At 45.9% G+C, this 12,526-nt stretch overlaps 1 protein-coding gene across 1 annotated transcript; it reads left to right on the top strand.

The window, feature by feature from the left end:
* The first annotated feature begins 654 nt into the window (after positions 1–654).
* Positions 655–10,900, top strand: LOC146198577 (monocarboxylate transporter 12-like). The gene is made up of 7 exons (XM_084591936.1): positions 655–841; positions 2,314–2,457; positions 3,456–3,831; positions 7,673–7,967; positions 9,022–9,274; positions 9,631–9,764; positions 10,841–10,900. The coding sequence occupies exons 1-7, from the start codon at positions 655–657 to the stop codon at positions 10,898–10,900; spliced, it is 1,449 nt and encodes a 482-aa protein (XP_084448062.1).
* The last annotated feature ends 1,626 nt before the right edge of the window (positions 10,901–12,526 follow it).

A 12,526-nucleotide genomic window follows, 5' to 3' on the forward strand; every position in this document is an offset into this window, starting at 1 on the left:
GGCTTTCTTCCGGAAAACAGGTAAAGAGGCTGAAAAGCAGATGAGTGCTGGCCAGTTCTTTTATTACGCCTCTTGGTTTCTTGCTTACTTGATTGCATCTCCCCACTCAATGCTTGAGCTAGTCTTACCACTGCTCCGCTGAGAAAAAAAAATCACGTAGTGCTGTCCCCCTCGCACACAGCATTAAGCTATCGAATCCCGTTATCAGGACTTCAGGGATACTTGCACTTCGGGTCAAGCAGTTAAGGCCGCTTGTGTATTTGCCGGTATGTCATGTCCTGTAAACAATTCTTTGCCAGAATCTATTGTGTGCAGTCCATCACAATTAATATATATATATATATATATATATATATATATATATATATATATATATATATATATATATATATATATATATATATATATATATATATATTCAGCTGGCGGCTAAGGTTCGCCATCACATCAGTGTTAGTGAACGTTTAGTGGTGTCAATCGCGGCATATTACATTTGCTTTTCATATATATAAAAGCAAAACCATCGATGTCATCCGTGCCACTTTATAAAAACTGCTTACTGCCGTTCTCTACTTCTAGATGATCATCCATTCCAGTGATTAAGCAGACCGCATTGTCGTGCGCGGAGACTAGCAGCTACCCTTCGTCACTACGATGGCGTCACCTGACTCGCGGGCTTGCTGGCTGGTGGCGGCCTCCGCGTCTGTGTACGTCTTCTTTGGCATGATGCTTCTGAGGTCTGAGCCGATCATGTACGTCGGCTTCATGGACATGCTCAGCGTCAACCGGGAGCAAGCCTCGTGGCCGCTGACAGTCGCCATCATCACGTCACTGCTCTCATGTTCGTAAGCACGCAGGGTGCTTCACCTACACCTATGATTGTTAGTAATAATAAAACATAGGCTCTTTGAGTTACAATAACAATTTATAGTATTATTTGTATTATCACTGTAATGCGCATCAAAAAACAGGTACGCATCGCGCAACCTTTTATCTCTTTTGGGCCTTCTTGACGAGCCTTTACACATCAAAACAGGTAATCCCGTTTAGGTCCCAGCCAGTTTTTAACACGCATTCATGCCCGCACGCTGGCAAAAAAAATGGCAGGGTATTATAGTAGTTAAACCGAGTAGCAGGACTGAAAGCTTTTTCGCACAGATGGAAGCTGATGGAGAACGACTACGCGCAATGCACAGTGCGAGAGCGTGCTGTAGTTTAACAAGATGGGTGATCGGCTGCGGCGATAGCTACAAGGTTCCGTACCAACTCTCCCAGAAATTTCTGGTTTCAACGCTTTTTTTTTTATTTCCTAAGCTAGGCAGAGCTTGCAAAAGGTGTTTGGTTAGGTTTGGCCGTGTTAAGCAGTTGTCTTCTCACTAAATGTTGCTCATTCTTTCCCTCATACAATTGTAATACAATGGAAGGGTTCTTTGTCGTGGCGCCCTTCACCTCGTGGTCTTTCCTGTTAGGGCGCTGCCTTTACTTTCATAGAATGAGTCACCAAGTAGCCCAGCACAAAGTTCTACCTAATATATGAAATACCCCCGAATAAAAGCAGTTAAATTCACTTACATTTCGTGGGACGCTGAAAGGTCAGTTTAGCTGACGTGTCATCCTCCCCGAACGAACGGCACTGATTCGTATGTTTCTATTGTTTGTTTGCTATTAGTACTCCTATATTTGTTTCTGGATTTATCCTGCAAGTTTTGTTTCCTTTGTGGTTGCTTTGTCTTAGTTATATTTTGTTTTATCCTTTCTTCTCAGCATGCTCAGAGAATGTTAAACACCTTAAACTGCTTCCCGTTATGTAATGCTCTTCGGTAGACCCTGAAGGAGAGAACGAATGAAGAAAAAACAAAAACGTTAACCAGCAAGCTCATTAGTAGATATCGAAGAGGTAGCGTGTTAGCTTTTACAGCGTGGCTCTTCATTTATTTAGAGCCTAGTAGCGCACCACAATTAATAACCATAATATCCTTTATATTTTCTGAAATTAGATCCTCGATACTTCTTCTGTACAAAGAGCATTCCCTCTCTCCGCTCCCTCACTGCACGCTTACAAACACGTGTTTAGAAAAACAACATATTATTTACATATGTACATTTCCTCAGTAAACACAATAAATGAACATTGACGTACGCGCGCACACACGCACAAATACACACACAGGATGTTGAAACCGAAACCATGCGCCCCGGCTAAGTTACTGTCACGTACTTCTTTCGCATTGATCTGGAAAGAGTGGCAACTGCCCAACGCCGCCGAGTACAGCTCGTCAGCCTACAGAGTTTTTCTTGTCGGCGCTCCTGCAGGTCCCCTGTACGGTGTGCTGGGCTTGTGGATCTCGGACCGGGTCTTACTTGTGATTGGGGCGCTGCTCTGCGCGCTACCGGTCATGTTCTGTGCGCTGTCACAGAGCCTCAGTCTCATCATATTCCTCTATGGTGTCCTCTACGGTAAGTGACCGGACCGATCATTCGTGTGCAAAGTGAAGTAAAATAAAAAAAACCTACAAAATGAGGTCAAGGACACCAGCGCAGAAGATTCTAGACAGAAATGCCGCTGTTTCTTATTTGAGCGTCAAGAGTAAAAAAAAATGCAAATTGCTTTGGTGAAAATAAAGGCGCAGTAACAGTCACAGTTCTCGGTTGACACCTGAACCCCGCAGTAAGAGAAGGGAGCAAAGTGGGAGTGTAAGAAGAGAGCGAGATGCCATGGTAGAGGGCTACGGAACAATTTTGACCATTTTCCAATCGTGCAGCACACGGATGCATTTACGGTTCGCCTCCATTACTCATTCATTCTACAGGTAGAGGGCGATATCCTGTGTAGTAAAATTCCATGGACGTGACTGTTGGTTTAATTTTGCGGAGGGTGACTGCTTCGTCTCTGGTTGGTTTCGGGTGGGGTGGGGAATATTTTCTTCTGTCAAGTCTGCAATGCAAGAGAACGTCAGTATATTTCTTGTGTACACCCTGAAATCTCCGAAAACCCGCCGACAGTGGCAACAGTAAGTGAAAATTTATAAAGCAGTATCACATGCAACCGGGGTGTCTTGTTCGTATATCTCTTTAAAAGTAACATCAGTCCCCAGCAAAATAACACTATTTTCCTTCAGCGAAAATACTACCATGACGAAACATTGATAGATTTGAACTCTTCTGTACATTTTTCCTCATCCGAAACCTTCCTCTTTTTGTTTTCATTCCCTATGAACTGCACACCGTAACTAAATCACCGAATGAAGCTTTCGATTATTCCATATACTTTTACTGAAGCACTCGCACCGTTAGGTTTTTATTGACCGTTGCTGTTGCCTGCTCTTCTCCAACGCTGACTTCTCAGAAATATGGCACCAGATAAACGTATGCCCACAATCAGTTGCTTCAGTTTAAGTCATGGTGCGGATATCGGCACCGCTGGCTGCTGTTTGCTTTATGCGTTCGTCATGCAGGTCTCGGATTGGCTTGCGCCGAGATGTTGCCGTTCACGATGGTGGCCCGCCACTTCGTCCGCTACCGAGGCGCTGCCATGGGATTGGTCTTCGTGGTGGCCTCCGTATCAGGCTTCGTGTTTCCCCTCGTTATAGAAGCCCTGCGGAAAGCCTTCGAATTCCCCAAGGTACTGCTAATACTGGGCGGCTTGGAGCTGAACATGCTCTTTGGCTGCATATTCGTCAACCGGGTGCCCGTTGGTGGCGACAATGCCTCCCTCGGCGAAGCCTGCATTCAGCCGGCCTCATCTCCAGTTGCCTCCGAGCGTTCTCTCACGAACAGTTTGGAGACGTCGTTTGCAAAATCCTGCTGCGCAGACATCGTCGCAATTCCCGGGTAAGCGGTCGATCGGTTCAAACTTCACCGATGATTCGCATGTGAAACGGACTGTACCAATCCATCACGCTTATTAAGACGAAAGCCTTATAGGCTGTGTTTGGGAAAACGTGTCCGCAAAACGTGGAAGCAACAAGGGGAAGCAAAACCAGGAAGCAAACGGTCAAACATAGTTGCGCTTTTGAAAAACTTGGACACAAAACACTGTTCTGTCTCCAAGTTTTCTAAAAGCGCAACGATGTTTGATCATGTGAATCACCAACTAGCTCAATTTGAAAGCTTTTGATGGAAGCAAACTATGGAAACAAAATGTAACGTACGATATGAGGTCACATTAGGATGAGACTGGTAGTCATGAATGTGTATGCAATGACAAGTGGTCTATGAATGCCATGTTATGCTTAGTCATGTTATGTGAGTCATTGTAGTTTAGTCATGAGCCATAGTCACTTGTCACGAGTCAGTCGAATCAGAGATCCAATGTGCATGGCTATGGAGTCCATGAATAGTGTAAGTCAATCAAAGTCATCACCATAATTGGTGTCTAGCCATGGCTCTCAAAAGTGCTGTGTCATGACACTCAGAAGTTGGTAGTCATGATGCTCAAAAATGCTGAGTCGTAATACTGCAGAAGCTACAGAAGAGCAGTCAACGCATATGCGTTCGCATTTCTCCGATGATGGTCTCTGGAGTGCTCTAGATGTTTCTCAATAAGAAATTTAGTTCTTTCATCGTCGCACATCCAGACTGCCCCGAACACATTCACACTTTCCAGAGCACTTCGTTTGTAGCACATATTCAAAACCATTTCTGTCGAAAAACTGAATGAAGTGAACGTTAAAATGGTGCCACTGAACCTGAACAGCCAGCTTTGACAAAACAGAATGGAATCGGGCTGTGACACATTGCAAAGGTCTGCTCAGAAATGGTGAGAGGTTCGCTCTTCTAGCTTTGTCCATAGCTTGTCTCTTGAAAGCCAGTACCCTTCCGAGGGATTCAGTGCGCTGTTTATTACAATGCAAAGGGCATTTTGCCCTGCGACAACTATATACGAACGAGTAACTGCACTTGTCTTTTGTTGAAATTTGAATGCGCGAAGTAACCACCAGAATAAGAGCTTCGTCAGAGTAAATAACTAAGAAGCTACTCTAATATCCTGAGTCATTGCCCATCCCCCAGCGACCTGAAATTCATCGAAAAAGTGGGGCGGCGATGTCTCAGTAACCGAACAAAAAGAAAATTGCTTGAAAACAAATGTTTGATTGCATCTAGCATGGCATCATAAAAGACGTAATCAAATTTAATCGTTGTTACCTCACTTAAATAAATCCCTTTGGAAAGTACTCGCTGCCTGTTGTACACAACTACAACTAGATCTGCCAAGTGTCGCCCGGCAATCGAATTGCGACAAACGTCTGTACCGGCGCTGCACATCACAGTACAAGGAGTTCAGTTCAGTTCAGTAGTTCAGTCGTGCTCGACTCTTCGTGACCCTATGGACCATGTCACGCCACGCTTTCCGGTCACTCACTATCTTCCTAACATCACATAACTTCATCTGCAGTGCCTCGAGGATGCCATCTAACCATCGCGTTCGCTGCCTACCCCTTCTCCGGTGACCCTCAACCTTTCCCAACATCAAATCCTTCTCCAGCGACTCCTCTCTTTTTATCAGATGACCAAAGTAGCTGAGCTTTAACTTTAGAATTTGACCCTCCAATGAGCAGTCAGGGTTTATGGTCGACATTATCGCCTGATTTGATCTTCTGGCAGTCCAAGGAACTCTCAAGAGTCTTCGTCAGCACCACAATTCAAACGCGTCAATTCTTCGGCGGTCAGCCTTTTTCACAGTTAAATAAATTGTTAAATTGGTTCACAGGAAGGGAAAGGCGCAGTAACTGTCACACTTGCTCTGTGGACGTCCGAACCGCGCCGTAGGGGAAGGGAGGAAGGTGGGAATGAAAGTGGAAAGAGAGAAAGAGGAGCCGTAGTGGAGGGCTACGGAGTAATTTCGACCACCTGGGGATCTTTAACGTGCGCTGACATCGCACAGCACACGACGCCTCTTCGTTTCGCCTCCATCGAAACGCAGCCGCCGCGGTCGGGTTCGAACCCGGGAACTCCGGCACAGTAGTCGGGCGTCTTACCACTGCACCACCCCGGCGGGGCTTTTTCACAGTCCAACTTTCGCATCCATACATCACAACTGGGAAGACCATAGCACGAGTTATACGGATCTTGGTTGGCAGACTAATGTCTCTGCTCTTTACTAGGCGGTCAAGGCTAACCATTGCTCTCTTTCCCAGAAGCAGGCGTCTCCTAATTTCATGGCTGCAGTCTCCTAGAGTTAGAGATCTCTTTTTCCGTATCGGACGCAAACAAACTTCTTTGCGCTCGCAAACAAGATATTTACATCACAAGCGTTCTTCTGCGCGACCATCTTTTGAGCTGGGAAGTCGCGCAAATTCGAGTGTATGCGGGAACAAAAGTATATCTCTTTCCTCTCCTTCTTGTTCTACTTTTATTTTCAGTGGCGGGGATTGGCAGGGTATGTTTCAGAAATCGGCAGGCCCGCTGTTTACGTTTTTTAGTGAGGGAGATGACTGGGTAGCTTTGAAATAATTGATATTTTACATGGTGAATATCTCGGGTCTGCAAGATGTGTCCGCGAGATGTGTTCGCGAGATGTGTCAGCGAGACGTAGCAATATGTTCTAATGTCAATATAATGTCCTCGGTGAGAACGTCGCATTAGGTTCTGACGACGAAGTCAAAGAAAAGAAAGTGGTAAAATTATAACTAGTAAACAAACACGCAAGATAGAGGAAGAATAGAATAGGTAGACAGAAGAGGAAGAAGAGAAGGAGGAGGATAGGCTCTCACCATCAAGCTCTTAAACGAAGCGCTAAGTGTCATCCTTGAATTTTTTCCTAAGGCGAGAAGGAGGGGGGGGGGGGGGGGGCAATCCGTGCGTTGAATCGGGGATGAGCGATGCCTCTGGATATTACAGTAGTGCTTTTAGCTAGGTTTTGAGCACTATTTTATCTCTCAGCTAGACCTAAATTAACGACTATTCACTTTACTTACTTTTTCTATATATAGAAACATGTTGAAAATTGATTCCATTTGTAGCTTTTTTTGAAACCTATAGACAGGGAACATCAAGTAGACCGGGCTGCGCGAGCTGGCTTTCCAGATATAAATTCCTGCACTCTAACTGGCGACATTCGAAAAATCCTGCTGTCCAAAAAGACGCATTTTGGCTTTGCTTGATTCTGCAAAGAAAGGGCAAAAAGCGAGAACAAAAATGTGACAAGTTTGCATTATTTCAAGGATCGCACCTGAATATTCCTAACAAAAATAAGAAGCAACGAGATTACGCAGAAGCCTTCCTGTTACCAGTAGAATGGGGAGAAGGGAGACTAAAAGCAAACTGCAACATTTTCCTGCACCATCCTCCGGGAATCAGGAAAATGACTCAGAAGCAAAAAGGTGCACAACTGTTTAGTAACACCCACCTAAGCGCCGCTGTATACGACTACTACAAAAATATGTTGCATGACTTTCTCCCAATTAAGAATTGTACCCACCCTGCCATCTGTTGGTCGTTCTAGCAGTTAACGCATACGGATGGCCTGCGGGACCTTGTGGTGTAGGCATGGAGGTGACTGGTTCGTTCCCCGAAACAGTACGAATTTTTATTCGCCTGCAGAGAATGTGTAATTGAGTACTTAAGCTCTTATTTGAAGGTCTTCAGAGTGTCTTAACACCCTGCTATTTGAAAATCTAGTGCACCTTGCATACCTCCCTTAGAGTTCAACCAACCGTCTGTGTGCCGTTAGGTATCCCGCAGACCCGGAGCACTCGCACGAGGCGCAACCACTGCTTGGCAGGCAGCAGAAGCTGGCATGGAGCACTTTAGCTGACAACCTACGTTTTCTGGCATCCCCGACATTCCTGCACGTGGCAATTTCACGGGCAGTCTCGATCTTCGTGCTGTCCTCCTTAAGCCTGACCATCGTGGACTTCGCAGCAGATATCGGGATGTTGGGCTACCAGGCCGTTGCATTGGTCGCTTTGGGCGCAGTCGGCGACCTGCTGGCGCGTGTAGGCATCGGCTTCGTACTGGACTCCAAGGTGAGGCATGGAGGTGCGAAGCCGCGCTTATAACTTATTGTGAGCGCAGCAGGCCTGCAGTAGCTAATGCGTGTTTGCGCAACGAGGCTGATTTCTTCGAGCTGTAATTATTATACCTAACGCACACTTTCGCTCGTAGCTCTTTCGCGGGAACACGCATAGCTTGGTACGCGCTGATTTCTCAGACGTGAGAGTTAAAGTGGGAAGAGAGAAAGAAGAGCCGTAGTGTAGGGCTGCGGAATAATTTCGACCACCTGGGGATCGCACGTTAAAGATCTCCAGGTGGTCGAAATTACTCCATAGCCCTCCACTACGGCTCCTCTTTTTCTCTTTCCACTTTCACTCCCACCTTCCTCCATTCCCTTACCGCGTGGTGGTTCAGGTGTGTAGCCCCGCCGGGGTGGTGCAGTGGTAAGACGCCCGACTACTGTGCCGGAGTACCCGGGTTCGAACCCGACCTCGGCGGCTGCGTTTCGATGGAGGCGAAACGAAGAGGCGTGTGCTGTGCGATGTCAGCGCTCGTTAACGATCCCCAGGTGGTCGAAATTACTCCGTAGCCCTCCACTACGGCTCCTCTTTCTCTCTTTCCACTTTCACTCCCACCTTCTTCCCTTCCCTTACGGCGCGGTTGCGGTGTCCACAGAAAACAAGTGAGACAGATACTGCGCCTTTCCCTTTCTGTGAACCAATTATTATTAAGAACTGTAAACTCAATAGGAGCAGAAATTCCTGTTAGTAGTTATTACCTATTTCTGAGTTGCTTTTTATAGCTCGAGAAGCGTGTTCATTTCTCTATAGCCCGCCCGGAATTGATATAAAGCTTTTCTTTTTTTTTCAATAGTGCAGAGACAGGGGAGGATCTTGTAACATCTGGGGAAGTAGACAACTCAGGACGAGGTATTCTTTCTCATCCAAGAAATTTAGAGCTCTGACGATTTATAACGAGACACACAAGTATACCCAAGAAACAGACCAATTTGGGATGCATGCTATTAATAGAAGCTGTACCACTGGTGCTTGTCGCATCCTCCAGTGACGCTTCTCCTTGGCGCAGTTGCTGAGTGGTGAAGCCTTGATGCTGTGGAGCTTCGCCATCCATGCAGTTACCATAGTTCTAATGGTGTTCGCGAAAAAGTACTGGATTCTGCTGGCAAGTTGCTTCTTCACGGGTCTCACGGCCGGTGGCAGAATATTCGTCGGGACCATCATGGTGGCGGAGCTGTTCGACCACCAGTCGCTGCCACTTAGTCTTGGCGTCATGAACTTTGTCAGTGGCTTGCTCTGCCTCGCCCGGCCGCCGCTCATTGGTGAGAAAGTCGTCCTTCTCTCAAGCACAGGTCAGGTTGTTGTCGTTCAAGTCCGGTCTCACAAACGCATTCTGCTGAAACCACATGCGACTATATATGGCCACAAAAACCGTGTGCCCGTCTTTTAACTCTGCCTAATGCCCATGCCGTTTCAAGTTGCCCTAATTTTCATTCGCTTATCTTATTTTACAAAACATCGCAAGACAACATCAATCAAAATCAAATTCGCCCTGTTGTCGGCAGCTTATCATTTATTTGTCTTGTACATTTTTATATTTCTGCTGTCTTATCGCGCTGAATTAAGTCTTAGCACACTGAAGAGCATTTTAAAATTGTGCTTCTCGCCCTGCTTACAGGCTACGCTCGCGACGTCGTCGGCTCGTACGACCTGTTGTACTTGGTGTTCGCAGCCATCAGCGGTGTTTTTGCGGTCACCTGGACGATCAACCTGTGCTGGAACAGGTGTCGGAAAAGCCAGCCCAAAACTCTAGTCAGCGAATCGGCAGGCAAGTCCTACAATAATCTTAATCCGGAGATGTATTGCTTTTTTCCTGTTGTAGTCGACGGCCACAAAAGGCGTCCGGACCACTAAGGTCAAACTAGGACTTGCGGAAAACCACCTCAATGTCCAAAAACAAATTACGCCATCTCCTGACGACATGCTGAAGGCCTTAATTCCCTAAATGAAAAGAAATATTGATACCACGAGTGTATTTCAAGCTTTATGCGGTAGGTTTCTGAAGATTTATTTTTAAGTCGTGCAGCCATAATTAATTACTTGGCATGCATCTGAAAGAATGGATTTTATAAACAAAAATGTTTAAACAATTTTATACCTTTTTGCGGAAAGCAAGAGTAGCTAACTGTATCCATTTGGAATGCATTCAACTAATGGATAATGTTTGTTGCCGAAATTTACCTAAAGGCTCTTCAGTGATAAAGTTCATTTGCTTAAAAATACCAAGCGATCACCGAAATAGCTAGACTACAGTCAGTCAGCAACGTACGGAGTCGATCATGCTTGTCTAGAGAGCGCAGGCGGCTTGCTTCAGAGCAAAAGGAGGCTAAATCTCATCGCACTACCTGGTTTCAGGAAAGGCTATCGCATCTGCGCGGTTCTAATTCATGTTCGGCAGCGCTCCAGTTCTGTAGGTAACTGCGATCCAACCTACAGAACTGGCGAGTAAGAAAGAGTAGCGCAAGATACTGGCAACCTGTGCTGCGGAATAAAGGGAAAAACATAGAAAAACATTCTTTGCTGCACACGACTTCTGCTGAACCTTCCACAAGACCGAGAAATGGGATAGCCTGGCATCCTCTCTGTAGCCATTTTCGTGATTGCATGAAACGCCTCTTTCGCTCTGGTAGTTGATCACTCGGGCTAATAGGGCAGCTCGCCACTACACGCATGAAAACACAAGTGATAAGGCTTAGCTATTGCGAATATAACACAGTCCTTTGAGACGTCTAATGTTTATTACATCTGCAAAGATACGAAAGTACGGTAGTGGCCAGTGTGGCGAAAGTCATGGAAATTCATTTACCATAACTTCCCTTATCTTTCAGGTGAAACTTCCCGGAGGATTCAAGGATGATATGCAACTTCTGCAAGTTCTAAGCGTTTGAACGTGATATCTGTCATACAGCGTGACTTTTGTACGCTTTGGGGAAGTTTTTACACACAGCCTTCAGGAGGTCAGCCTTCCTTCTCGTTTCAAAAGATTCAACTTGAAATGATTATAAGTTATTCAAGTTAAATGATTCATTCTCGAGGGGCTGACCAAAAACACGCTACTCAAGTGTCTTTAGCCGTGTGCTCGAAGCCATCCTCGCGTAATATCCTTTATAATTAGTGATGCATTCGCCTTGTCTCATGGGGCTATCATCCTGCATGCTAATGGAGAACCCTGAGCAGGAATTTCTGCCAAGGCATCCTTTCATAGATTATGATCTCATATATACTGTTAGGGCGAGGGTGGGCACAAGAGTAACTAAAGGGATGGAACCCTGCGTGACGAGATAAGTTAGCAGCTGCAATGCAGAAAGCAGGCGCGCAGAGAGTTGTCGCAAATTGTTTTTAGGACCGCTGAAGTTTCAAAGTTGCCAATCCTTGTTTGCAAATAAAATAACTGTGAAAACATACAGCAATGTATTTCACTTTCTTAAATGATAATTGTGGCTATACCTATGTCGAATGGACCCGGTGCCTTTCTTTCCGGCCACGTCGAATGGACCGGACCACTGTGTTTTGAGGCCGTGTTTAAAGGTACATCGGACAAACCTGGAACATTTCTTTTTTTTTTCCGCTGAGTATGGCGGTTTTCTGAGTCCAATGGATCCGCTGTGTCAATATTTTCTCGTATTCACGGGTACAACTTCGTGTATCAATTGGTCATAACAAAGCAAATTAAATTTGGCACGATTGCATAACTGCAAGTAGCGAGGTAGCTAGCTTTATCCCCTGCTTTTCGCACCTGTACCTACTGTCCGGAATGGGGAGATTGGCACTCGGTACGCGTACTTCTTGTGCGCGAGCACGTTTTTGCCTCTACGTGCGTGGCAAACACGATGTATTTTTATTGTGTGCAGGCTGGTACAATTTGTTCTCTAAAAACCCTGTAGTGCAAAATACGCCTGCCTAGTTCCATGCAAACGTACGGCACGTGTTATTTTCTGCCTTGTTCCGAAGTCTGGCGCCGCTTCTCAACGGCCATGGGACGTCGGCTGAGCGGCGGCGATTTCACCGGCTCATGCTAACATCGTATCCACTGGGGGTTAAACCCCAGGTACGCGACCTTTCACAAGCAGACAAAGCTGTGGGCAAAGCGCTTGCCTAGTCTTCCCCTAACTACCTAGTACACGTCTATGTTTATAAGTGGATCTTTCACGCTTCTCGCTGATGTATCTCAGTGCAGCGTGTTTTCAACTCTTCGGGCTTGCCGGCCTGGTCATCACCGCTTTACCAGCGTAGGCCTCAAGTCGATACGGCATGCATTTTGCGATGGCTATGAGGCAGGGCGTAAAATTATTTACTTATGAATATCCTACTCGATCTTCTTGCAGGCAAAAAAAGATTTGTCATAACCTTTCATACGGAATATGCTATGTTATTCTGCACGTTGAGAGCTTGCCCTGCCGGTGGGCTTTAACGCGCGCAAAAGTACTTTGGCAGAGGTCTATCGCCAGCACCAGAAATTCAAACCTGCCCCATCTGGTTCCAAAAAGTCACCGATGCCTTAAACAAGGGACACG

This window comes from Amblyomma maculatum, chromosome 2 (genome assembly GCF_055883805.1).
Source record: "Amblyomma maculatum isolate TAMU_Amacu chromosome 2, ASM5588380v1, whole genome shotgun sequence".
Lineage (NCBI taxonomy): Eukaryota > Metazoa > Arthropoda > Arachnida > Ixodida > Ixodidae > Amblyomma > Amblyomma maculatum.